The sequence below is a fragment of the Durotheca rogersii genome (assembly GCF_024521655.1).
Source record: "Durotheca rogersii strain YMJ 92031201 chromosome Unknown GGS23scaffold_63, whole genome shotgun sequence".
NCBI lineage: Eukaryota > Fungi > Ascomycota > Sordariomycetes > Xylariales > Xylariaceae > Durotheca > Durotheca rogersii.
In genome coordinates, this window is record NW_026251294.1 from 1 (window position 1) to 24926 (window position 24926).

At 42.9% G+C, this 24926-nt stretch overlaps 4 protein-coding genes across 4 annotated transcripts; 1 reads left to right on the forward strand and 3 right to left on the reverse strand.

The window, feature by feature from the left end:
- The first annotated feature begins 11595 nt into the window (after window positions 1-11595).
- Window positions 11596-14857, forward strand: GGS23DRAFT_473427 (secretory pathway Sec39). The gene is made up of 3 exons (XM_051514249.1): window positions 11596-13226; window positions 13279-13435; window positions 13488-14857. Exons 1-3 carry the CDS (start codon window positions 11714-11716, stop codon window positions 14548-14550), a joined length of 2733 nt encoding a protein of 910 aa, XP_051367088.1. The 5' UTR covers window positions 11596-11713; the 3' UTR covers window positions 14551-14857.
- Window positions 14455-17165, reverse strand: GGS23DRAFT_619737 (uncharacterized protein; the record flags this gene model as incomplete). Its single annotated transcript, XM_051521037.1, has 3 exons — window positions 14455-15097; window positions 15219-16900; window positions 17024-17165. The coding sequence occupies 3 exons, from the start codon at window positions 17163-17165 to the stop codon at window positions 14966-14968; spliced, it is 1956 nt and encodes a 651-aa protein (XP_051367089.1). The 3' UTR covers window positions 14455-14965.
- A 1691-nt stretch (window positions 17166-18856) lies between these two features.
- On the reverse strand, window positions 18857-20516 carry GGS23DRAFT_473468 (RNA-binding domain-containing protein). The gene is made up of 5 exons (XM_051514250.1): window positions 20214-20516; window positions 20024-20138; window positions 19583-19926; window positions 19216-19524; window positions 18857-19081 (listed from the first exon to the last, which is right to left on the reverse strand). Exons 1-5 carry the CDS (start codon window positions 20263-20265, stop codon window positions 19074-19076), a joined length of 828 nt encoding a protein of 275 aa, XP_051367090.1. The 5' UTR covers window positions 20266-20516; the 3' UTR covers window positions 18857-19073.
- A 1109-nt stretch (window positions 20517-21625) lies between these two features.
- On the reverse strand, window positions 21626-24911 carry GGS23DRAFT_590492 (DUF1793-domain-containing protein). Its single transcript, XM_051517696.1, has 3 exons — window positions 24224-24911; window positions 22200-24160; window positions 21626-22118 (listed from the first exon to the last, which is right to left on the reverse strand). The coding sequence occupies exons 1-3, from the start codon at window positions 24490-24492 to the stop codon at window positions 21880-21882; spliced, it is 2469 nt and encodes an 822-aa protein (XP_051367091.1). The 5' UTR covers window positions 24493-24911; the 3' UTR covers window positions 21626-21879.
- Between the last annotated feature and the right edge of the window lie 15 nt (window positions 24912-24926).

A 24926-nucleotide genomic window follows, 5' to 3' on the forward strand; every position in this document is an offset into this window, starting at 1 on the left:
TAATAGGTTATTCGTAAAGAGAGCAATGGAATGAAGGTAAGAAGGTATATATTGACTAACTCGAAAAGAAGAAAAGTTACTAGAGAGTATAGAGCGATTTATAGGTATATATAGTAATGCTTAACTAGCTTAAGTAAGCTAGGTAGTTCCTACTAAAGGTATATACCTACGTAATATATCCCTTAGTTAAGTTTACGATAGTAAGGTTAACTATAGTCCTTTGCTTACGATAATAGCCTAAGGGGTTGTTCCTTAGTTTCGTTATGCCTCGTTAAGGTTAATCGATTACTAGGTGCCTTATCTCGGGCTCCCTTATATTCCCTTATCCGTATATGCTTCGGTTTATTACTAGTAGTATTTTCTCCTAAGTTATATGCTTTTCGTATTCCTTATTTAATACTCTATAGTTTATTATAAATGAAAATAATTATTCGTATAATTATTCGTATAATTACTCGCTTTCGATTAAGCGTTAGTTAGCTATATATATAATGTAGTAGTAATCGCTCTAGTATTAATACTAGGATTTAATTTCCTTTATTACTATCGCGTACGTTCGCGCGCGTTACCTATATTAACCGATTCTGCCGTTTCTCTTACGAAGGCGGTTAAGTATAAATATATTTAGGATTTCTCGCTCTCGAATTAAGCGTACCTTTCTTTTTCTTCCTTTCTTCCTTAAGTTATTTATTATAGGTATATATACCTAGTTATAATTAAGTAATTCCCTTAATTACGCGATCGTAAGTTAATATAATTAGTAAAGCTTCGTTAATTTATTATCGTAAGGTAAGTTTATTCCTTTTATAGTTTACGTAAAACGTAATTCGCGTATTATACGAATCGTAATATACTTTTATTAAGTAACCGTAAGATAATAACTTAGCTTATCGCGGTAAAGGTTATTATTTATAATTAATATATTACTTTTAATATTAAAATATCCTAGGATAATAAAGTAACCGTTAGTTATTTTATATTAATAAATAAAAGGTTATTCGAGATAATTTATTTATTACTTACTCGTTATTTACCGGTAGTAATATAATACCGTAATTAACGATCTTTTAATATATCCGATACTTAAGAGCTTCGTAAAATAATATTAGCGCTTTAGGGTATCGTAACCTCGCTAGAGTAAAGGATACTCGGCTTTTCCGCCGCGAGCTCCTAGCCTATCTCCCGTATTCATACGGAAGATAGTACTAAAGCTTCGGCCGGTAACTCCGCTCGCCGCGGAGGAGTACCTTTTATTCCTAGGTCCGAGGCCTTAGTTATCGCTTAGCTTTTTAAGAACCTTTTTATCGACGAAAGCGACGTCGATATAATCGTACCTAGCCTTTTAACGTAACGTATTTAAGCCTTAATTATTCGCGCCTTTTAAGGTATCATATCCCGAGTTATTAAGGTCTTTACCGACGAATCTTTTAAGGAGGAATCTTCCGAGGAAGACTTCCCTTTTTTATACAAGGGAATAATCGAAAAAAACGATCGTCCGGTTATATTAATTACTCGTAAGATTTCCTCGCGTAAAACCTAAGCTTAAATTCGCGTATATTAAGTTACGTTTTCTAATAATATTATTATTATTTACGTAACTTAAGCGACCGTTATTATTATTATTCCGATCCGTAATAATATCGTAAAACGAGAACGAGAATAAGGACGAAGCCGTAACGCTTCCTTAGCTTCCGAAGTTATTACCGCTTTTATTAATCCTTTTAATCCGGTCGTTCCGGCGGTTCCGTTTAATACCTCCGTCGCGCCGGCCGCTTTAGTTTCGATTATTACCGCCTTAAGAATTATTTCAGTTATCCGTAATCGAAAGTACGGAACTCGCCGTATAATTCCTTACTTAGTTTATATACGTAATACGGCTTAGAATAGGTTTATTAAAAAGTATTTCGATTCTTTCTAAAGTACCGACCGTTACTACCGTTACTTATCCGGTTACGCTTACGTATCTCTATAGGTATTCTTATCCTTATACGTCGAGGTCTAAAGTTAACTTTATATAAGGCCGACGCTTTAATTCTACCGGCTACTTATTTTATCGTCGTTCGTATCGAGGCTTCGGCTAATATATAAGCTTTATTCCGCGTTAATTAATATTCGCTAACGTTATTTATAGGCCCTTAAGTTCGTTACGATAATAAAGGAGCTTCTTACGCTTTACTAAAACGAAAAGTAAATACCCGCGGTTCCCGAAACCGTAAAGTTACGACGAAGCGTAACTAACTCCGGTTAATTTACCTAGCTAGGCGTAAGCCCTTCCGCTACCGGATCCTCGACCGCCGTAGCCGTATCCGCCCCTAGCTTTATATCTATTAGTCCTTTTATTACTTCGGCTAACGTAAGTAACGTTTCCGCCGCTTTATTAACCGTAATACCTAACGTAGCCTCGTCGGCCGTCGCCTTCGAATAAGAATTAAACGTAGAAATAAAGGACGTTAGAGGAAAGGAAGAAAAAGAAGAGGCTTCCGAAAACGAAGAATAATCTTCTAAGGAAATAATATCTAAGGTCGCTCGCGACTAAGCGACTATCTCTTTCGAGTAATACTTATACGAAGTATTATACCGTTAAGCCGACCGCTTATACGAGGAAATTATCGAATACTAAAACGAGCCGGCTAATACCTACGTATCCCGTTAGTTTAGCCTTACTTATTACTTCCGTAGTTAAGTTCTTTATTTTAAAGTAACCTTCTTATATTAAAACTTAAGAGTAATACGAATTCGGTATTTAATGATAAGGAAAGTTATTTCTATATAGCGGTAGTATTTTATACCTATATATTAGTTAATTAAAGAAAGAATTTACGTACCGTTAGTACTTACGGCGATTCTTTAAGTATTATCGTAATTATTTCTCCGCGAGTATTCTATAGGTTAAATAATATTTTAAAGTACTCGAACGATTAACGTAATAAAGCTTTCGTAAGTCCGTTTATTAATATTTAGTTAGTAAGGAGGTAAATTACTTCGAAGGTATCTTTTTAGTACTCCTAGCGTAGCTATATATTCTATATATCAATATAGCGTAGCCTAATATTAATTCTTTTTTTCTTTCTTATTACTAGTTTTATCGTTTATTAGTTATCGCTATATACCTTCTAAGGTTCTCTTAGCTCTAAGGTAATATTCCTAAAGAAACGTTTAAAAGCTATCGTTTCCTTAGCTATATACTTTAATACGAATAGTTTAGCTTTAATCGTCGATATCGATATTATATCCTAGCGAGCGGCTCTTCATATAATCGGACCTTTAAATAAGGATATTACGTATTCCTAAAACGACTTTCTTAACTTAGAATCGTTTATAAACGGATCGTTACTATTAATTAAGAATACCTACGCGTTATTATTCTTATCCTTATACCTTATGCTAAAGAAGCGAGTAATATATAGGTATTTAATCGTTTAATTAATCGCTTCAAAGTATTAAGGTCTTAGATTAATTATGAAATAGGATAGTTAAAACGTTACGAAAGCGACGTTTAGGCGTATTATAATTACGCTATAGAGTAATAATCCTACTTTCTCCTAGTATTTCTTAACTTATTATTTCGAAGTAACGCTTATATACTTTACTAACTCGGTAATTAGTAATAATATTATCGGAAACTAATTATTATCCGCTAGTTTAAAGCGTTTAGTAATTTTCTCGATATAAACGTCGTATATTAAGGTTATAGTTCGTACTTTACGATTACGTATTACCTTAATTCTTAAATATTACTTTACCGGTTTAAGTTTTTTCGTTTTATAGGTATCCTTTAATCCCTAAGTTACCTTTTATACCATCGTCTTTAAGCTTTTATAATTTATAACTAATATATCGTTTACGTATATTAGTACGAAGACTTCTCGTTCTTTTATATAGAATAAATACGGCTCTTCTAGAGAGTTCTAGAGTCCTAGGCGGTTAAGGGTACTCTCGATCTCCTTAAACTAAAATAGGGGTAAATCTCTAAACCCGTATACTATTCTTATAACGAAGACGTATTTTCCCTCTTTCTTAAACCCGTTTAATAACTCTATAGATATAAGGTCGCTTTCCGGTCTTATAGCGTTAAGGAACGCGTTTTTAATGTTATACTAATTAACTTCGAGGTCGAATTAAGCTACGATAGTTATCATTATATGGAACGATTTCGCTACTAACGTAATTACGTAAGTACTCTCGAGTAACTCTTTAGGCTATAAATTTCCTCGCGTTATTAAGCGCGACTTATAAGTAATAAGGAAATTATCTTCGTCGAATTTATAATCGAAGACTTATATTAATAAAATTAGCTTTATTTTTATCCATTCGCGATTAATAATACGCCATACTTTAGTATATAGGAAGGCCTTAATCTTAGATCTAGCGTTTTCTTTAAGTCGCTCTCCTAATAAATACTTATCTAGGTCCTTTTATATCTTTAGCGGTTTAAGTAAATCGTTACGGTAAATTCTTATCTTATTAAGCGATACGTTTAATCGTTTAACTTTCGTTTAATTAACGGTTATTACGAAAACTAAGTATAGCGTAATATACTTATTATAACTCCTTACTTACTACTTTTTTAATTAATTAAGTTAAAAGGTTATTACGAAATCGAGCTAGCGATCTCTTAAAAGGTTACTCCTAACCGTTAAGTTACCCGATATTACGTAAATTCTAGTACTTAAGCTACTTATTATTCTATTCCTTTCCGGGCTTTTTTTTCTCTTTCTTTTATTATAACGGATAATAAAAGGATAGACCTTTTTCTTACGCTACTTACGCTAAGTAGTTTACGGGAATAAGCTATATTATTCCTCTTTTTCGGAGGAAGTACGAGTTTCTTTAGTTAATTACTTTAGAGGCTATTTACGAGTATTTATTCCGTCGGCGAAGTATACTCGCCGCTCCGGACTTTCGGTACTTTTATTAATAGCCGTACCTAATTCTAATTACTTTATACTCCTTATTAAAGTATTCTTACTTTTCGTAACTTCCGCGGGTACGACTAAAGTAAGTCTTAAACTCGGGAGCCCGTAAGGTATATCCGCTTCTTCGTTTAATTTCTCCTAGGTTTCCGCTTTTAATTACTCTTATATCTCTTATTCGATTAATTCGAATAATTTTATTACTTCTTACGGTTATTCGTCTTTAGACCTAGCCGTTTCGTATTTTAAATTATCGGAATTTATTTCTAGTTCTTTTTCTTTTAGAGGTTATCCCTCTTCCGAGCTAGGACCGGTAGACTAAGTCGTATCTAAATCTTCGTTACCCGAGATAGGCTCGCTACCCCCGAGAGGAATTAACTCGCTACTTAACTCTCGATTAAATAATACGAACGAATCCTATAGGTCTAATACTTCGATAATTAATTAAGTAACGTTATTATTTATACGTATCGAAAAATCTATTCGATTAATTTCTTTTCGTTCGAGTTACTAAGCTTTTAGCTTATTTATCTAGTTATAAAACGTTTCTTCGTTAAAGATTATATCCTTAGTTAGGATTACTTAACTTAGCCTAGGAATCTAAATTTAATATAGGTTATTAATATAATATCCTATTAAATACCCGATATAAGTTCGTAGGTTTACCTTAAATCCTCTCCTATTAAGATTCTAAGTACGCTTTCTTATTAAAGGATACGCGCGATATCCGTATATAAAGATACCGTTTTAATCCGGTCGTAAGTCGTTTATTAATTTCCTTATTATCTCTAAAGTATATTATTTAAAGTATTATTTAAACTAGGTATCTAAGAGCTCGTAAGGTATGCGAAAATTATAAGCTTAGCTAGGGTTAATATTAATTAGATATGCTACGGCTTTAACGGTTTCCGGCTATAGTTTCTTTAGTAACCTTACTTTAATCCTTATCTTAATCGACTTAACGATAATAATTTATCTAGCTTTCTTACCCTTACCGGTTAGCTCCTTAGTATTAACCGGCGGGAGTTCGAGATTAATGCCTTCTTTTATTACTTAGATCTTATATCCGGATATACCTTTTATACTTATTATTATACGCTCGTTATCGTAGCGTATCTTATAAATTAAGAATCGGAATTACTTCCGAACCTATCTTTTAAAGAATCGAAGAGTTCTTATTATTAATAAACCTTACTTACTCTTTAGGGTCTCGACCTATAACATTCTGTTAAATTTATCCCTAATTACTATAAGCTACTTAGATCCGTCGTAACCTTCCGGGTAGTTAAATAAATCCTAATATACCTTTTAAAACGAACGTAACGAACGATGTATTAATAAACGGCGCGAGATTACTTTCTTACTTATCGCTTAATTATAATACTCGTATTTAATTATAGGTATACCGTTAATTTTAACGTTCCGGGCGTTTTTAACGAAGGCTCTAAGCGCCTTAGGATTAAGATATCTTACTAGCTAGTATTAAAGTACCTCGGAGTCTTTTCTCGGTTTAATAATATCTCTCGATTTTCTTTACCGGACGTTTCTTTCCGGGAAATAAGATATTATTACGATCGACGCTACGCTACGTAGAATGTTCGATAGTATTATAAATAATATTACGGATAAGACTTACGAGTAAGAAGAGAATTACTTAAATTCGAAAAAGAGTAGGTTAAAGCGTCGCTTTAGCTTCCTTACTATGGTATTTTTCTCGAGGGTTTTATTCCTTAAAGTATAATTTAAACCGTAAAATTAAATACCTATACTACGAAGTTTCGCTTTAAAGATAATATTAACGTAGAAATCTTTAATAAATACGACGTCCTTAAGCTTTAAATTAAAGGTAGGCTTATTAGATTAATTTAAGATATATTTCTCGATAATCCTCCGACCCGTACTAATAATAGGAAAGCTCGTAATACTAGCTTCGACCGTCTATCCATTTCTAGCGGGAACGAACGACCCCTTTATTAAAAGGTTACGATTATTAATAAGGTAGATTACTTTATAGTTATCGAAGACGGTATTTTCCGATAGTAGGTATCGGATTAAGTCTATAGTAAAGTAGATATTAATTTAGATAGATAGGTATATAATACGTAAGTCGATTATTATTACGTTAATATTAATTAGCTAGGTAATAACGTTATTTCCTCCCCCGTTCCCGGAGCGATTATTAGGTATATTATTTACGGGAACGTCCTATTCCTAACGGTTAATCTAGTTTCGGAACTTAGCGTATTTAAGTAAGTCGTATCTAGCCTTAATTTTTCGTATAATATTAACCGGGATCGGCTTTAGGTTACGTATAGTTTAATTAATAATAGACTTTTATAAGGTTTTATAAGAACGAGTTACTTATAAGTATAATTTACCTCTAGACTTATAAAGGCATTCGTAGCTCGTTACTTTTCTTTAGTTGTTATTATTACTTAATTTCGCTTTTAAAATCGGTCCTTAATAAGTTATTACGAAAATCCTATAACCTAATTTACCTTTCTACTTATTCTCGGTAGCGAAAGCGTTAAATACGATGCCTAATTACTTAAGGATCTTTAGTTATTCGCTGAGTTTATTAGCTTCCGTAAGAACGATTAATACCCGTATAACTTAGTCGATTACGATCTTAGCCTTAATTACTTCGAGGAAATCCTTTGTTTTTATAACGCCTTTAATTTCGTTAATATAATAAGCGCGAACGCGAAGGAAGGCATGTTATTATATAACGTAGAATTACTCGGGGTTATAGGTACCTACCTTTATTCTTTAGAATACCTTACGGTATTCTCGCTTAACGAGCGTCTTAATGACGGCTTCGGTAGGAGTAATTTACTTACGGAGGATCTTTACGAGGTTTTAAATAATCGGGTTAAGGTCTAGGAACTATATCTCTATATTAACTACCTTAAGAAAACCTATAGAAATAAATGCGAGAATCTAGCTATAGAGAACCTTATATTACTTATTAATAACTACGACCTAAGCCTCGATCGTTATTTACTAGGAAACGAGTTTATTATACGCTACCGTTTATTACTCTCGAATTCGTACCTTAAGCCTTAGTAGCTAATTTCTTCGGTCTTCGGTTAGGATCGACGCCTACTCGTAGACGGCTTTCTTATAGTTTTCTTTAAGGAAGTCGTTCTCTTAAGTAATATATTCCTTAAGAATACTTACTACGATTCGAGTAGCGTTAAACTTAACTCCATTTAGATTAACGTCCTTTTAAATATTAAATTAAGTAGCTATCGACTTAAGCGGTAAGAACTAACGTGGTTATTTATCGTAAGCTCGTAAGTAAACGTTAATAGGAATTTTATCTAAGGAGAATTTAAACGTATTAATCGTTATAGCGAAATAAGTAAGCGATTATTTATTACTAAATACGGGAGTAGAGTACCGATATAGAAAGTAAGAAAGGAATATAATCGTAAGATCTAAGAAATAAATAAATATATATTACTTACTTACGTTAGAATAACCTAAGTAATAATAGCTCCTTAGAAGTACTCCGGGCTTATAATTATTACGTAACTAGCGAGAACTAAGCTTAGGTTAATAAGTTATTCGTAAAGGAAGTAATGGAATAAGGGTAAGAAGGTATATAATAACTAACTCGAAAAGAAGGAAAGCTATTAGAGAGTATAGAGCGATCTATAGGTATATATAGTAGTACTTAACTAGCTTAGGTAAGCTAGGTGGTTCCCACTAGGGGTACATGCCTACGTGACATTATAATATATTAAAAAAATAAGGATAGAAAGATTAGTATTTAAATAGTTGTTTATAGTAATAACTTAAAAGAATTAAGAACGTTAATATTAAACGAGGTAACGCTAACGATAACGGAAGCTTTAAGTATTTTTATAAAAGCGGCCGAGATAAAAGCGCTTTAGAAACGACTATACGACGAATTAATATATATTTAGTAGAGAATGAAAATATATTATAACTCTAAGAGAATTAAGAGATTAATTTTAAAGGAGGAAGGTAAGGTTTATTTATTATATAGAAGATAGTACGTAATAAAGAGGATCCTTTAAATAAAAACTAAACAGTTAAGTAATAAGCTCGACTTTAGGAAATTAGGACTACTTACAATTAAGAAGAAGCTTTCGAAATTAGATTACGAATTAAAGCTATGTAAGAACTTAAGAATGTATATAATATTTTATATTAATATATTAGAACCTAGTACTGAAAACGTAAGATTAAAAAGTAACAAAAAATTAGATAAACAAAAATTCGAAGTTAAAAAGATTTTAAACTTACCAAAAGTAAGAAGTTAACTTTAGTACTTAGTTAAATAAAAGGAATACTGTAGTGGTGCGGTGGATTTAGGCCACGTAGCCTTTTGGATGCGTATTTATATAGGTCGCGCACTCATATTCTCATCAGTTAGACTTAGACCTGTAGCCATCGTCAGCCATCACAGGTTACAGTTATTCACTCGTTTCTCGTCATGCATTTTCTCGCTAGCCTCTCTTCTTGCCTTCCTTTTCTTGTCTTTTCCTAGCTGCCGTTTTCAGCTGGCCGATCAACCGATAACAGCTGTTTACAGCTGTGATCTTGGTTGATCGGCACTGGGCCAGTTCTTGGCAGTTAGGTAGCCGTTTTCGTGCCTCCATCAGCGTGCCCACGCTGCTCCTGTTTAATACTTATTAAAAGGAAATATATAAAAGCCAGTTAGCTATTTATCGAATATTTAAAATGAAATTTAACAACTTTTATTAATAAAATTTAAATCTGTTTAAAAGATAACCTAATCGAAATCCGACGATATAGGATTTGAAGCGGAACCTAACTCAGAAGGCCCGGCCTTAGGAGAAATCGTAATAATAACCTTTTCCTCAATTAATAAATTACGCTTAACGAAGGAACGTAAGTTATCGATAATACGGCGACGTTATTTATAAAAACGAATAGCTTTATTACGTAAGGTAGAAATTTAATGCTTTATTTAATTAAGTTCTTCTTTAGTATTATTTCATTCGGCTTCGATACAATTAATTTCTTTAATAACTCGATTAACCTCTTTCATAAAAACCTTTTAACGGTTATAGAAAAGATAAGCAGATAAATACTTTAAATAAGAATCTTAATCCTTAGTAATACAGCAAGATAAGGATAGACGAATATAACAAAAGTAGGGTATTTATAAAGAGATAATGGATATTAAAGTAAATATAAGCCGGTCGCAACGACGCTTACAAAGAACGGATTAATAAAAGAAAAGAACAAGTAATAAGTATATTAATAAGAATAAGGTAAAAAAATGAAAGAAAACAAAACATACCTTCGGATTTTTAGAATAAAAAAAAAGAGGATAATATTAGAAACTACAGTTAACGGGATATTAATTTATAAGAATTATAAAGTATAAAAGGGGAAGGTACGTATATACTATATAGAAAAAAGGTTATTCTACTTCCTATTATATGAACGACGACTTTTAATGGAATTAAAAGTCGCTTAAATGGTAATAACTTTTAATACCCCGACAGGTTACTCAAAAGACGATAATCGCTTTAAGAGCGATTAATTACCTAAAGAACGAGGGTCGCCCGTTATCGAAATAACCGTATGTTATATAAGTAAAGCCTATATAAGAAATAAATTATTTCCTTGAATAATTAATTCTTTCCTAGTTCTTTAATCATTAATTTTAAATATATAATTTATTCTTAATACATACTTTAAACTATAAGATGAGGAAGTATATAAAGTATAGGTTATATAACTATAACCGATTTAATCCTATCTAGAGGATAGTTATAATACGCATAACCCCCTGTTATGCTGATTAATTGCGGGGTTAAACACCCCTATAAATACCCCTGTAAAGAGGTGTCATTTAGAGGAAACTCTATTTTTATTAGCTGAAAGTTCGTATACGCTGTTTTAATTAGTTAAAAGTTTATATGGCCCGCTTAAAAGGGATGTATCTAATAAAACCGTAGCATACGCGTCCATCTATTTACCTACGCGTTTAATCCTATTTCCTACCTATTTTAACCCTATTTAATCGAGGTTAGTTTCTCCCCGTTTAGAAATCGATTGCTAATCCCTTTTCGCAGTTCAATCTAGGTTAGTTTCTCGTTTAATCTAGATTAGTTTCTCGTTTAATCCAGGTTAGTTTCTCCCCGTTTAATCAAGAGTCGATTACTAATCAATCCCTTTTCGCAGTTTAATCAAGCGTCGATTCCTACTTACTCCTTTTTCTCTAGCCTTCGGAGAGGTTCTAGGTTTTCGTAACGTATTTTAATATATTAAGATGAGTACTCTTACTAGCTACTACTACTAATAAGTATAGTACGGTTATAATATAAATGACGTAAAGTTTTAATATATTAGAAAGGTTATTAAAAGTTTCTTTAATACTTTATTTCGTAAAACGTAGACGCTTACGATACGCTTTTACGGTATGAAAGTATACAAGGGTTGGTTGAATTAATGTATAACATATTATTATAATATATTTAATTAAACATATTGAAGTAATATAATATATATTATTTATTATTTTATTTAAAATCTATTTACAGTATATATTAAAATACGTATGTAAATTAAGATAAATGAATAACTTTTTAATAACGACTACTTGCTTTTTATGAAAACGTATAAATTAAAGTGAATATTTTATAAATGTTACCCTATTACTGTTCAAGCACATCGGCATATCTTTAAGCTGTTGGCTCATCTGTCTTTCTTGATTTCAACCCTGGTCTTCGATAAGCCTCATCCACGCCATCACACTGACGCGCCGAGAAAATCATGTGCACAATTCTACCAATATGGTGGCATTTCCCTCAGCGTCTCATGTGGTGCTCCTTGCCGTGCACTTCGCTGCCAAATCCGACGTTGAGAGCTTGACGTCGCTCGCAGCTCAGCATTGCAACGTCCTGCGGCAGGACTTGCTACTTCGAATCCTACTCACCTGCCTGCCCGAGACTCTACCCACCAGCCAATACGTGTCCCTAATCCGACGCATCGAGTCGGGGGCGCTCGAGACAGATGGCGACTCGCACGGTCTCGACTGGTCTTCGGTGCAGGATATCACTGATGACGAGGCCTCGAGAAAGGTTCGCAAGCTGCGCTTATTACCCCTCGCCTGGCCCAACCCTCCGACGGGCGCGACTGAGGACCCTCTGTCCCTATTCCTGATACACCGTGCGTATCGCGTCGACGGAGAGACTGGGTTGCTTGCTCAACTTCCCGACCTCATCGTGCCCTTTCTCGACCACGCACCGTGTGTTCGGACCTGGATGGTCTCGGTTCTCCTTCCTCTCTTCCGTCGGAACCACGTGTACTACCCGCACTGCCCCCATGTACAGGCCCTAGCGGCTTTTGACCGTATGAACGATCAAGCTGCAGTTGATCTGCTGCTGTCACAGACCGGCGCTCGCCAGGAAGACCTGTCGCATGTCGGGAGGGACCTCAGAGGGCTGATAGGCCCGTGGCTTTACAATGAATCGAGATGGAAACGTGGCGGAGAGAAGCGGCTCCCTTCGGGGCACGATCAGGTACCAAGTGGCGAGACGAACTGTCCGGGTTGGGAACGAGTCCTCGAGTGGATCACAACGCAGGCATCCAAGTCCTGGAGAGTAGCAGTCAAGGCCATAGACCAATGGGACGGGCCGGCGGACGTTGATTTAGGCGGTTATGCTTCTATGTGGCTAGAAGACGGAGAACAAGAATATCTCGAGCAAAGATACGCGCGTGCCGCACTGGCTTCGGCATACCTAGTGCCGGAGGCTTCCGTTGAAGCGCTAACCGGTGTCAACAGCATAATCGCAAAGATCATGGCCCTGCTCGATCAAGACCCCTGCCCTACCTTACAAGTTGCCTCGTCTTTGCTTCCCCCCTCTGCTGGCTCGATCGGAGAAGAACTTCTATGTGCTAAGAATGCCACCTACATACGCAACGACCTACTCGCTGAGTCGAATATACTCACTACACCCAATGAGGCATCGACGCGGCTGCTACACACCCTGGCGCTAAGCGCCTTCATCCTAACTAAGGCTGAAGTTCCTTGTACTATTCGAAGAGCGGCCGAACTCGCTTTCCTGCAGGACAAACGAGAGCAAAAATCGGAAGCGGTCAAATTCATCCATTCGGTATGTCATAAGGGGCCAAAAAGCGACGACAAATACTGGATCAGAGCTAGGAATGAGCTTCTATGGCTTCGGGACTGGGGCGCAGAAGAAGCCCTAGGATCTCCGGATGCTCGGGTTCCCGGCGTTTTCGGCCAGCTGCAGAAGGAGTTCCTCGAAACCGAATGCCTCAGAGCGTTTCTCGGTAGTACTCGTAAGGCATATCACTTCCTCCCTGTTAGGACGTCTTGCGCTAATCCGGACAGGCTACTCTCTAGCTAAATCTACATACGAAGACACTTCCGAAAAGCCACTTAACGACGACGTCCTACGAGAAACCATTATCTCCACCGCAATGAATGCCTATGATAATGCGTCTAATCCCCACCGTGGTCGCGGTGGTTTGTTAAAATGTGATGATATGTAAGTCTGCTGATTACTGGAATATTGGGGGCTGCCTCTAAGCGGTGATCAGAATTCATGCCTTCTCCATCACTCTCGGGGAATCCCATCCCGCTTCTAAACGGATAGAAGCCCTCCTGAAAGCAACACACGCACTAAGTGAATACCGCCTTACACTGAAGAAGGGGGAACCGTTTACGCCAGTTGTGCTCCGGGTTCACGCAGATCCCATATCGATTATCGGGAAAGTATTGGAACAGAACCCTAGAAGCTACACCCGAATCCAGGACTTTCTAGAAATCGGTATCAACATGGCTGAGGCCGGTCTGTTAACCCACAGCCAGCCGGATCGGCTGGGACTGGCGACAGGGCAAGCACAGCAGCGGCAAATCGTTAAGAAACGGATCACGGCCATGTGCATAGATGCTGCTCTTCTGGAGGACGACTTCGAGACAGCGTATTCCTTTGTCGTTAATCGACTGGCCACGGCGGGTGAGCTACCCGATATGGTAGCCTGGGACGATGAATATTCTTGGAAAGCCGCCCTGCAGGCTGGCAAATACCGTCATACGTCCCGAACCATCAAGCCTACGCATACCGGCACGGCCAGCGGCAACTTTGTCATCCGACATCTTGAGCAACGTATGGAGTGCTTGGCCACAGCGCTTCGAGTTGCGCCCCCGGTGACCCTTCAAGAGATTTTAAGTGTGTTCCGTAAGTGTGAAGAAGAGCTGAACGCCGCCGTTAGAGCCGAAGCGGTACAAGAGTTGGCATGGGATGATCAAGGCGATCTGCGGGCTGCGCCTGATGCTTTTGACGGCCCGGTATCGGACGGCGCAACAAGAAGCGCAAATACCAGATCCGCACGGCACGTCGAAGAGGCACCTATGTCTCTCTTCGACTTGTCGCGTGCTAGCATGGCCAGGGCGCAACGCAATTTAACAGCGTTGTCGAGCTTGCAGCGAAGCGGAAATGCCAGGTCTAGCGAAGCCCGTGACGAAGCGGACGATGGCTCTAATCCGTCTAGGGTGAGGAAGAGAGATCAGTTAAGAGATGCTGCCGTTGGAACTCTGGCATCGGGTGTTGGTTGGCTAATTGGGGCTCAACCTATTGACAGAGCTGGCGAGAAGGGCTGACATGTACCCAGATGAATTGTACTGTTCATTCTACTTGAGCAGCCCCCGGCAGGGAAGGGGAGGCAGTACTCTATGGGACATAAGCTTACGAGCATATTGCCCAGTCCCATTCCGTTCACGTAGTATATTTTACACACATGGGCAGAGTGCGACAGTCGGACATGGCCTCCAGCTGATGATGCCCCAAAAAGGTATTCGGTATGATCCGGATTCATTTATAAACCCAGGACCTGCGGCCCTTGATATAACACCAACATAACAACACCACCCTCTTGTCGGTTACGCGAACATCTATGCCCACATCCCAAGCTATCTCCCCCGAGTCTCCGGACAAATGTGCTCCGAAAGTTGAATGTAGTCTATATGCGCAGCTTGCAGAAAAGCCAACTGTGCCCAACTGTCTCCAGCACTAGACTTAGAGGTTGAATCTCACCGTTTTGTCATTCTTAGACGCTTTCCCCCCGCCTCGCTCTTCCACTAATTGGCGCAGGTCGATACCCTCACGGCCCAGCTTATCCACAGCAGCAGCGTATTTTTCGGGGGTCGCCTATCGTGTCGTGCGCACGTTAACTGCCATGTTCATCCGCAGGCTGAGGGCCTGAGTGGTGAACGGTTCATAACGAAAGGGCGCGAGTGAAAGAGGAGGGGTCGGGGTTGCCAAGACTTACATTGATCTCGTCCAGGAGAGATTGGAATTCATTATACGAGCTGTCGTCTCTCTTTGCAGCCGAGGGAGAGAGCACAGGCGCTTTTCCAAAGAGCGACTCTTCTCGAGGCTCGTCAACACGCTCTGGCGCCGCCGGCGACGTGACGTTATGCGGCGCCCGTGCCGAGTCCGGTCTTGTAATCCCGGCCCTGTTGGAAGGACGATATTGCGCGCCCAGCGGTAGTGAATATGGTGTCGGGGGGTTTGGCACGGTGTCGTAGTTATACGGCCGCCTGTAGCTGGCCTGGTCCGACGCTATCCTCTTGCCCTCCGCCTGTAGGCTCCTGCTGCCGCGAATTTGACCGAACTCGTCCAGCGTCGGTGGCCTGATGACTTCGGCGACACGACGACGGTCGGGGAGCCGGAAGTCTGCGGTTGCCGGGGAGTCGATGGGGTAGTGGTATTGAGTGACAGGCAGAGGGGCGTCGCCCGTGTCTTCCACGGTCCTCTTCGACTTCAGCCTTCGGGTACCCGGCGGCTCCCGCCCGGCAAGTGACACCTCGAAACCGGAAGGCCCCATCAAAGGCAACGTCGGCGGCACCGGTAGAGGGCCAGCCCTCATCTCCCCCTCGCTTGATCTTGCGGGCAGGCTCGTCAGATCCTGCGAGTAGCCGGAATACAGAGGCGTGTCAAGCTCCCGCCTTTCGGCGCCGTACCGCCTTTCGATAGATAGCTTGGTGACGAAATCCGGTTCCAGCGGCTCCCGCCCCCATTTTTCCTCGTGGATGCCCCTCTGATCCGGATCCCACAGCTCATTATCCGAGAGCTTCTTGGGGCGTAGGACTGAGTCGGTCGTCGGGTATGCTCCTTCCTGCTCGGTCCAGGTCATCCACCCCGTGAGGTTTCGGCTTTTCGGCTGCTCGAAATTGCTCGAGTCTAACCGGGGGGCACCGGTGATGTCAACGGGCAGCCGCCACCGTCGGGGATCATAGCTTTCTGGATCCGGCGCGGCTGGTTCATTTGGGGTCCTGGATGGGATTCTGGCGCCCCCGGATACAGGCCGCGCTCCTAGGCCTGATTTAAGGCCTGGGCGACGGCCATCGGCGATGGGGGCCATGATGTCGTGAGCCCAATCTCGTGAGCCCTGAGCAGGCCGAGCCCGGGACATCATAGCTATTGCTGCATCGATCACAGCCTCCTCTGCGCTGCTGTCTCCACTGCTTTCCTCCAAGCTAACTCTCCTATCCATTCTATCGTCGTTGTCCGTAGGTGGGACGGGACGCACGCGCCTAGCTCTTGACTGATTAATCCAATTCTTGACGGCTCGGGCCGCGGCCTCGTTGGAGCTCAAGCTAGACGTACGTCGCATGTCGAAGACGCGGTGTTTGCGAGGGACGGTGGGGTCGATGCCGGGGACGAGCTTCCCGTCTCTGGTCGCTAGGTTGATCTCCCGGTACTGGTGACCGGCGGCGGCGGCAATGAGTAACTGCACCGAAGTCCGTCTGATGCGGTTCTTGTATGACGCGATCTTCCTATCAAGCGTCTCAGGGTAAGCCTTCGACACCTGCCTGATGGGAGCCCTCAGGATCTTCTCGACTTCGTCCAAGTCTAAATTTTTCTTGGCCTCCTGCTGATCTAGCCCTCTCAACTCTCTCGTGCTGCCGTTCCACCGTTTTCTATACGGCGGGCTCTTTCTCTCCTGGACTAAAAGTCGAGCGTGTTAGGAGGAAATACTGCCACGCGGGGAGAGCACAGGGGGACGATAAGAAAGGGGAGAGAGATAATCGATGTTGGCTGGGGGGGGGGGGGGGGGTTATTAAAACGTACTATCTTTTTCTCTCTGCTGTACCTGCAGGTCGTGGCGGCAGATGGCTAGATAAGTCTGTAGGCGTTTATAGGTATCCCGTAATTTGCGCAGCTCCGACCTCTTGTCAATGGTATTGGGTGGTTCAGGTTGCGCCGTTGACATGTTGGGGAGTAGTGTGTAAAGAACCACGGGATGATTCCTGGAGAAATGAAGGAAGAATCGCGTATGCTAGATAGTTTAATAGTGAAAATGGGTTCGGGAAGCAATAGCAATGATCTGCCACCTTCTAGCGAATTTCCAAAGCAATGCATCTACGAGACACCGCAATTATCAAGCCAGGCCAGGGTGAGGACGGCTTTGTCTCCTGGAATTTCCCATTGCGACCATTGAGTTCGATTGCAGACGTTTCCGTCAACGCAACCCGTTTTTCTCCCCCTTTACCACTCCAACTCACAAAGATTTACTACCTCTCGAAACACGTTTATCTTTGGTTTCTAACACATCTGCTGCAGCTGGCTACGTTATTTCAAACAAAGCCGAGCTGAGGAATGTAGACAGGATCAGGACTTGCTGATTTCAGAATGGCAACCCTCCCTGCTCCTGCCTTCACTTGAACGCCTCAAGCCGTCTTAGCCGTACGCTGCGAATTGATGTCAAACGGAAACGAACAAGATAGGTAAACTTTTCAATCTATACAATGGTTATATTCTCATAACGGCTATATAAGTACTCCGGTACACTACAACATATATACACATAGATAAAGTCATGTCCTCCTACGCTATTATTCGCGATACGATGGCAGGCGAAAGCGTCCGCCTATTACGCAGGTCGACGATGGCGCAAGCTGTGCTCGGATATTCCCAAAGGCACATCGTGGGCTAGTTGGTTCGCACCTTGCTGCGACGAAGGCAACTTATCAAGGGGGCGGCCTGCTCCCGAGATAACCGTAGCAAACCCGTCCCTACTAAGGGCTGAATCTTCGTTAGCACTGTCTCGTGGTTGGGGGAGCCTTCACCTTGATGGTTATGCTTGGTAGCACGACGAGACGGATACCATGCGCGGACCAGTTGACCCTAGGGCCTTGACGGCGGGACGAGTGGAGGCTGGCTTGCTGTTAGGGAGGGCGAAAGCAACAGACGAGGCGAAGTAGGCCAAGGAAATGACCCGGAGCGGAAACAGGTCTCCCGTTTTTTTTACGACTGTCGGGAGCCTCATACATTTAGAACCGTGTCGCGTGGTGTTGAGACGAGAGGGGGTTGCCTGAGAGTAGTGACTTTAAGAAAATTGAGGCCAAGTTCAATGGTATTTACGGAGCAATGGTCGGCTCGATTTTAATGCTGCACCTTTACGGGAATTTGCGATCAATTATGTGTTGCATTCTGCGGGACCACCATTGCAGGGCTGTCTCGAATATCTGCCCGGCAAAATGCTGATGGATGTTGCTCTGTCGTCATGCTCGTCAAGCTCGAAGAGAAACCTCGGAAGTGAAAATAATAGTACAAGCAAGTATCATGCCGCGAAATGGGAAAGGATGGCTTGGTGTCCACGCGGAGGACGGTCATAGCTGATCCAGGGGGACGGGTTGACTGGGTTGGGGAAAAGGTTGTCTTGTCTGTGCCCTCACCCTCAATCGTCGTTGCTAGGCAGACTCCAATATTCTCGCCGAGAATTTTCGCCTCAAGATAGGCGAAATCAACATAGCATCCACCTGCCTGCGTCTGTTGAACCCTGTCTAAAGATCAGAGGTGAGGGAAAAAAAGAAAAGAAGAAGAAAACATGGTACGGTTAGTGCCTTTTCCTTCCCTTTTACCTGCCGTATTAAACTCCGTATGTCGCATCTTTTATGGTATCCGCCGTACTCGCATGTCCGAAGAGGAAAGACACTAGATAACGAGATGCCTGAGTACCGTCACCGAAAGTTCTGCTATGCAGAGGCGAATGCGAGAGTACATCTCGGAAAATGCTCTCAATGCACATAGTGATCGTTTCCTGGGTGACGCATTAGCAGCGGCAGGCCGGATCGTCGAAATGGTCCTTGTCGATGATCAGGGCGCACCTCCGTAGGTCTCACGGGCGTCAGGTCGAGACGCGGTTTCGCCGTAGCCAGAGGGAGCTGGGTCCCGGGTACGAGTAGCATCCCTCTCGGGACGTTCATATCGATCACGCTCGTAACCAGCGGCGCGACGATCCTCTCGAGGTGCTCCTGCATATCGGTCACGATCCTCACGACCACCAGCATAGCGGTCGATTCGGTTGTAACCCTCCTCGCGCTCGCGTCGCTCCTCTCGGCCGTAACCGCGATCATAGTTGCGGTCATAGCCACCGCGCTCTTCACGGCCACTGTAACCGCCTCTGCCATCGCGGTAGTTACGGTCATATCCACGGTCCTCGCGGTATCCACGATCGCCACGATCCTCGTAACGTGGACGGTCGTAGCCTCGGTAGCGGTAAGGATCATCACGTGCACCATAGCCGTAGCCACCTCCACGGCGTCGATCGTCATAGCGGGGACGGCTCTCTTGAGACGATGTGGTTAGATCATAACTGAACAGGGTTGGGATGGGTCGGCTACTAACCTCTCTTCGGGGGGCCAAAGTACTTGCCGGGAGTGGGGGTTCGAGGTCGGGCCCGACGGGCTTTCTCAATACTTAGCGTTCGACCCTCGACATCCTCCCCTTGTAGTCCATCTTTGGCTGCATCGGCTTGCTCGGACGTCACCATCTTGACGAAACCAAAACCACGAGATTCTTTGGTGTGAGGGTCTTTCATGATCTGACACTTCTCAACCTCTCCGTATTTCTCGAAAAGCCGCGTGACCTCGACCTCGGTCAGTCGGGGATGGATTCCAGTCACGAAAAGGTTCGACCCGGGATTGATGGAGCCATCCTCATCCTTGCTGCCGTTCTCATCCTTGGGGCCACTTGAAGTTCATTGTCAAGGTTAGACCCGTTCTCTCGAAAACACGAATGGTGGTGACACAAGCGTGTGGGAGATCCTAAGTGGACATTGATGCTTACCGGTCTTGGTTGGCAGAAGGTGAAGCAGAGCGACGGCGACCACTCTCAATTCCGTCGTCGCGTGATGCTCTGGGAGAAGCGCTGCGCTGATCACGCTCGTAACGGGGGCCATCGTCTGCGAAGCGCGAGTGATCAATACGACTTTCCAATAGCAACGGAATCCACAATAATCAGGTACAGCATAACTTACCATCGAAGCGGTCGCCATTGGCATTCTCGTAGTCCATCGCGGTAGTCGCCATGACAAACGGGGCTTGATCTGACCGATACGCTGCGACGGTGGTGAGTGTTGATTCGCGACGCGATTATCTGCCGAGTAACCGGCGTAGGAAGAAGACGCGTGAGCAACCCTGTCAAGGGACTGCAGCTACAGAGAAAATATCGCGCCGGGAGATGGAGCGGTTGTTGACGAGGATGGAAGATGGAAGAGGATGGGATAAACTTGGGGACGAGATGAGGTTGGATGGCAAGTGGTAGATCGATGGTTCGGTGAGGTTTTTTTTTTCTTGAAAAAAATCCCTAGGTTGGCCAACTGACAAGATAGGAAAGCAAATGAAGGGGATGGTGGTAATGAATCCTACTTACTTCTCCAATACTTGGTACAGGTCAATCGCGTAATTAAGGCGATGGGACTGGTCGCGACGTGGACTATGATGCTGTCAAAAGGAGCGTGCGTATGCCGTGTCGTGCAAAGGAAAGTTGCTAGCGTCGACACACGAGCGCCCTCTTAGGAAGATGAGCTTGCGTGGTGATGTTCTTAAACAAGGCTGGGGGTGAGAAAAAAGAGGATCGGCTTGTTAAAGGAGAGGAGATGAAATGGATGAATGAAAGATGGAGAGGAATCTAATGGGGTGCAGAAAAATATTAAGGGAGGCAAAATTATTCAGCTATCTAACCTAGGGAAACCGCGTACCTAGCACCTGCTTCACTAAGGTAACAATAACGCGTATCAATAGAGCCCCTTTACAGCAATCGCTATCATGCATAGATGAATTCCAGCTATAAACATATTAAGATAATGGCCTTTCGCATCATAATGATATATAGGTAATGTAGAAACTAATATAATGTTAACTTTACAAAAAATAAAAAGTATATTTTAATATATTAATTTATAAAGAAATTTATTAATAGTTTTAATAATTAAGAATTAATTATTTTTACATTAATAGATATTTTAATATATCTTATATTTTATATTTATATGATAAATACATTAAAAAAATAAGATTAGAAATTTTAATTTATAAGTTTAATTAATTTGAAATTATATATAATATTTATATAATAATTTATTAATTAAAAAGTTTAATTCTTATTTATAATTACTAAACTTATAGTATTTATTTATATAAAACGTATACTTATATTATAAATACTACTGTTTATAAAATATAAATACCTAAATGCCTATCTTAAGTACCTATCTTTAGGTGCCTATGTATAGGCATGTAGAGGCATCTCGTAGGTCTTACTACGTTCTACTGCTACTAGCTAACCTCCTAGGTACGTAACACCACAAGCAGAAACAGGTATGGATAGATGCCTACCTTCTCTAAATAGAGATCAAGAGGTAGACAAGACTAACCGTTCAACTAAAATAGCATCTAAACATAGAGACTTCACATGCGATACGTCATGCTGAACTCTGACCTGCCTAGTCCTTCCAAAAATGTTCTTCCTCTCTAGCCCCAAGATGCAACTAGGCCGTCGCTTCGTGCCACATGCTGGCGGGCCGGATCCCCTACCGGCCTCGCCTTAGGTCTCAGGTAGTTACAGATGTAAGCACCACCGCATAATTGTCAGGCTGGCTTGGGGGGTTGGGAGGACAACACCCTCGTCTCTCTAAGTTGTTATCATAGTTCATCTGTTTCAACTTGGTTTCCATCCACGTCTGCCCTCAAAGCTTGCTCGATATCGATTTTGACAGGGTCCATTTCGTCCAGGAACCTCAAACCCTCCGTAGCTTTACCCCCACAGGCTCTCTCCAGGGCAAGAAAGGCGAAATGACCTCCCACCACCGGACGGGCCATAAAATTCGGACCAGGGAATCCTCCATCGCCTTCCGTCTCATAAAGGTCCGTCAATGGTCGATCTATGGATACACACAAGGTCTCTGTTAGACGCGATTTTCCGAAGAGAAACGAAATTAATAGATGGGGGAAGGTCGAAATACCAGTCACTGTCTCATTAACCCACGTCGCAACATGCCGCAATATCTCTGTTCGCACCTTCTTGCTCGCCACAGCAGCCGCGAAGAACTCCCAGTCGCTCTTTGTATATAAGTGTCGGCTGTCTAGGGGTAAGCCGTATCTCTGAAGCACTGAATGATACCAGTCACTCTGTTTCTTGTAGATATCATCAGGGATGAAGGTCAGCTTCGGATTGCTCTTGGCGCTGCTGACTATCGTCTGCTGGATCCCCGAGTCTCGGGATCTACCCGACCCCAGCGACCAGGATCCATTCGCAGGCAGGTGGAAGCAGAGTAGTGCGTCGGCGAAGATGTTATAAAGTGTTGTCCATGAACCATACCAGGTATATGCCAATTTCGCGTGCGTCTTGTCTCTCGACAGACCGAAATCCTGCCATTTTTCCACGTATTCGTCAGCAATATCGCTGTACTGCCGGGACTCGGCTTCCTTGCCAGCAACGCTAGCGATCTCGCTCATAGCCTTGATACCGATGATTCCTTTGAGCGCTAGGTTGGTCTGGTTGGCCAGCCAGCCAGCAAAGTCATCAGTAGACAGTTGATTAGCAGGGATGAGTGATTCCCGGACGAGATAACCAGTCCATTTCTCCCATAACTTGTACGAGCGGCGAACCCATTTCTCTGCAGCCTTTTCGCCTGATGTTCCCATCTCTTCCCATGTACGATCCATCCCGTATGCATCGACTAGATGTGTTTTCCGTGTAGATTCTAAACTCGGGGGTAAGGCTACTTGAGATTTTGTCCTAGCAAACGCGGGCTGCGTATTATCCTTCAACGCATTTACGATCGCTAGACCCATGATGAGCATATTGCCGCACTCCTCGACGGGCATGTATTCGTCGTTTCCGTCGGGATGTCCAGTAGCGTTCGGGAAGTGTGTCCCAAGATCGTGCATGCTGTAATCGTTGGGGTATTGGCCGCTCAGTTGATGTTCTAGTAGAGGTTCCAAGAGATATGCTAGCCATTGTGGGTTGGTATACAGGAAAAACGGGAACGACGGGAAGATAACGTCAACAGTCTGGAAATTTCCATTTGAAGAGATCTCCTTGAGAAATATGATTGGGCCGCCTGGGGTTCCGGAGAATTGGGTGGCTCCAAGTACCTGTCGAGCCGACAATGCGGCGATGTCCTGGTAATCCTGAGAACCCGAAGCATACGCGTCTCGAGCAAGCTGTGCCGAATAATTACTGGCTAGATATGCAGCTGTATCGTAGTCGTCAAAATGGTACTGCAACATCCCTTGGGCGGTTTGGAAATAGGACGCCCAAAGGGGTCGCATCCAAGTCAAGCCCCTGGCAGAGGCGAACTGGACGACAGGATCCTGCGTGAGGGCAAAACTGAAAACGATACTCTTCTGGGAGGCGGGATGCGACGAGTTATTACCTCCACCGAGCTTGAAAGTTTTAGAAAAGGCGAAGATGGGTTCGTCTTCGAAAATACCACGATAGGTATCATCCACCTGATTCTTGAGCGACCCGTGCTCAGCAAAATGACGGCGGATGGAGCTTGCCTCTCCGGACTGATGTTCCGCATCAGCCGGGGCAGAGATATGTACAGTACCCCATTCGGCATGATCGAAGAACTCGGTCAGGAGTTCTTCCTGGTGCCGTGTGATACTCCAAGTTTTGATCGGGGTTCTCGAGTGCTCGTTCTTAGCAGTGTGGGCCAGTTTCCACACAATCTTATTGTCTCGGTTGCCACTAATCCACTCTCCATTTACATCCATGTAGAGACTGACATCAGTCGAGCCCTCGACGACGCAAGTAAGGTACCCTGCCGGCAGAGATTGCCTCAACGTTGAGGTGGGGGTGATGGGGGATAGGAACGAAAGAGTGATCTTTACGTCAGAGCCTTGGAGGGTGTATGTGAGGTTCGTGGTGGAAGCGTCGAAGGTGGCGCCGTCATATTGCGGGAAGGAAACCTGGTAGCTGGACAGAAGTCAGACCAGGACGAGGTTTCAAGGCTAGGGGCGGGCAACATCATCGACTGACCTTGGCGAGTGCGGGAGAAAATCATGTGAGCGACCCAACAGAGGGTATACCGTCCTAGCCTCAGGCACCACGGCCATGATGGCAAAGCCGACGGTACTGCCGGTGTAAAACATTGGCCAGTTTTCCCAGGGAGCATCGCGGGCACGCGCGAGCCAGATGGATAAGTATGGATTTCGCACGATTAACGGCAGCACGGGAGGCGTCAAGGTCGAGGCATCGACAGCGGCTAGAGCCAGCGCCGCGAGGGCGGACCAGAGACTGAGCCTCATGGCGGGAGGAGGAGCGGCGAAGTATCTGCTGCCAACAAGAGGCCTGGCCGAGCAAGCAATGGCTTTACGGCAGTGGGCACAGCATCGAAGTGGTGGGGATGCTGCTGCTAACGGACTCTAGGGACGAAAGACAGGCTATTCCCAAGGTGTATAGTGCCCAGCGCGCGAAATCAAATGGACATGGAACGGAGGCTGGGAGGAGGATCTACTCGTAAGGAGAGAGAGGTCGATAGTCAACAAACAAGGTGAGCGGAAAGAGGGCGGAGAGAGGAGAACAAGGCAGCTATGATCGACGTCGGCGCGCAGGGAAGTTACCTGAGGCACACGTTTAGGTAGCTACGTACCCTACCTGCCTCTTACCTGCGGGTTACCTTGGGGCTTACCTTACCTAGGTAGGTACCTCCTAGGTACTATACGGGGAGGGGGGGGTCTAT

Excerpts from the sequence above, each read along its gene's own strand:
- GGS23DRAFT_473427 (XM_051514249.1), top strand. The coding sequence starts at position 11,714 with ATGGTGGCATTTCCCTCAGCGTCTCATGTGGTGCTCCTTGCCGTGCAC. Across the intron at positions 13,227-13,278 it reads AGCGTTTCTCGGTAGTACTC|GCTACTCTCTAGCTAAATCT; the intron begins GTAAGGCATATC and ends TAATCCGGACAG. Across the intron at positions 13,436-13,487 it reads TTGTTAAAATGTGATGATAT|AATTCATGCCTTCTCCATCA; the intron begins GTAAGTCTGCTG and ends AGCGGTGATCAG.
- GGS23DRAFT_473468 (XM_051514250.1), bottom strand. The coding sequence starts at position 20,265 with ATGGCGACTACCGCGATGGACTACGAGAATGCCAATGGCGACCGCTTC. Across the intron at positions 20,139-20,213 it reads CAATGGCGACCGCTTCGATG|ACGATGGCCCCCGTTACGAG; the intron begins GTAAGTTATGCT and ends CGCGCTTCGCAG. Across the intron at positions 19,525-19,582 it reads CTTTGGCCCCCCGAAGAGAG|AGAGCCGTCCCCGCTATGAC; the intron begins GTTAGTAGCCGA and ends CATCGTCTCAAG.
- GGS23DRAFT_590492 (XM_051517696.1), bottom strand. The coding sequence starts at position 24,492 with ATGAGGCTCAGTCTCTGGTCCGCCCTCGCGGCGCTGGCTCTAGCCGCT. Across the intron at positions 24,161-24,223 it reads TTTCTCCCGCACTCGCCAAG|CTACCAGGTTTCCTTCCCGC; the intron begins GTCAGTCGATGA and ends ACTTCTGTCCAG. Across the intron at positions 22,119-22,199 it reads GGTTAATGAGACAGTGACTG|ATCGACCATTGACGGACCTT; the intron begins GTATTTCGACCT and ends GTGTATCCATAG.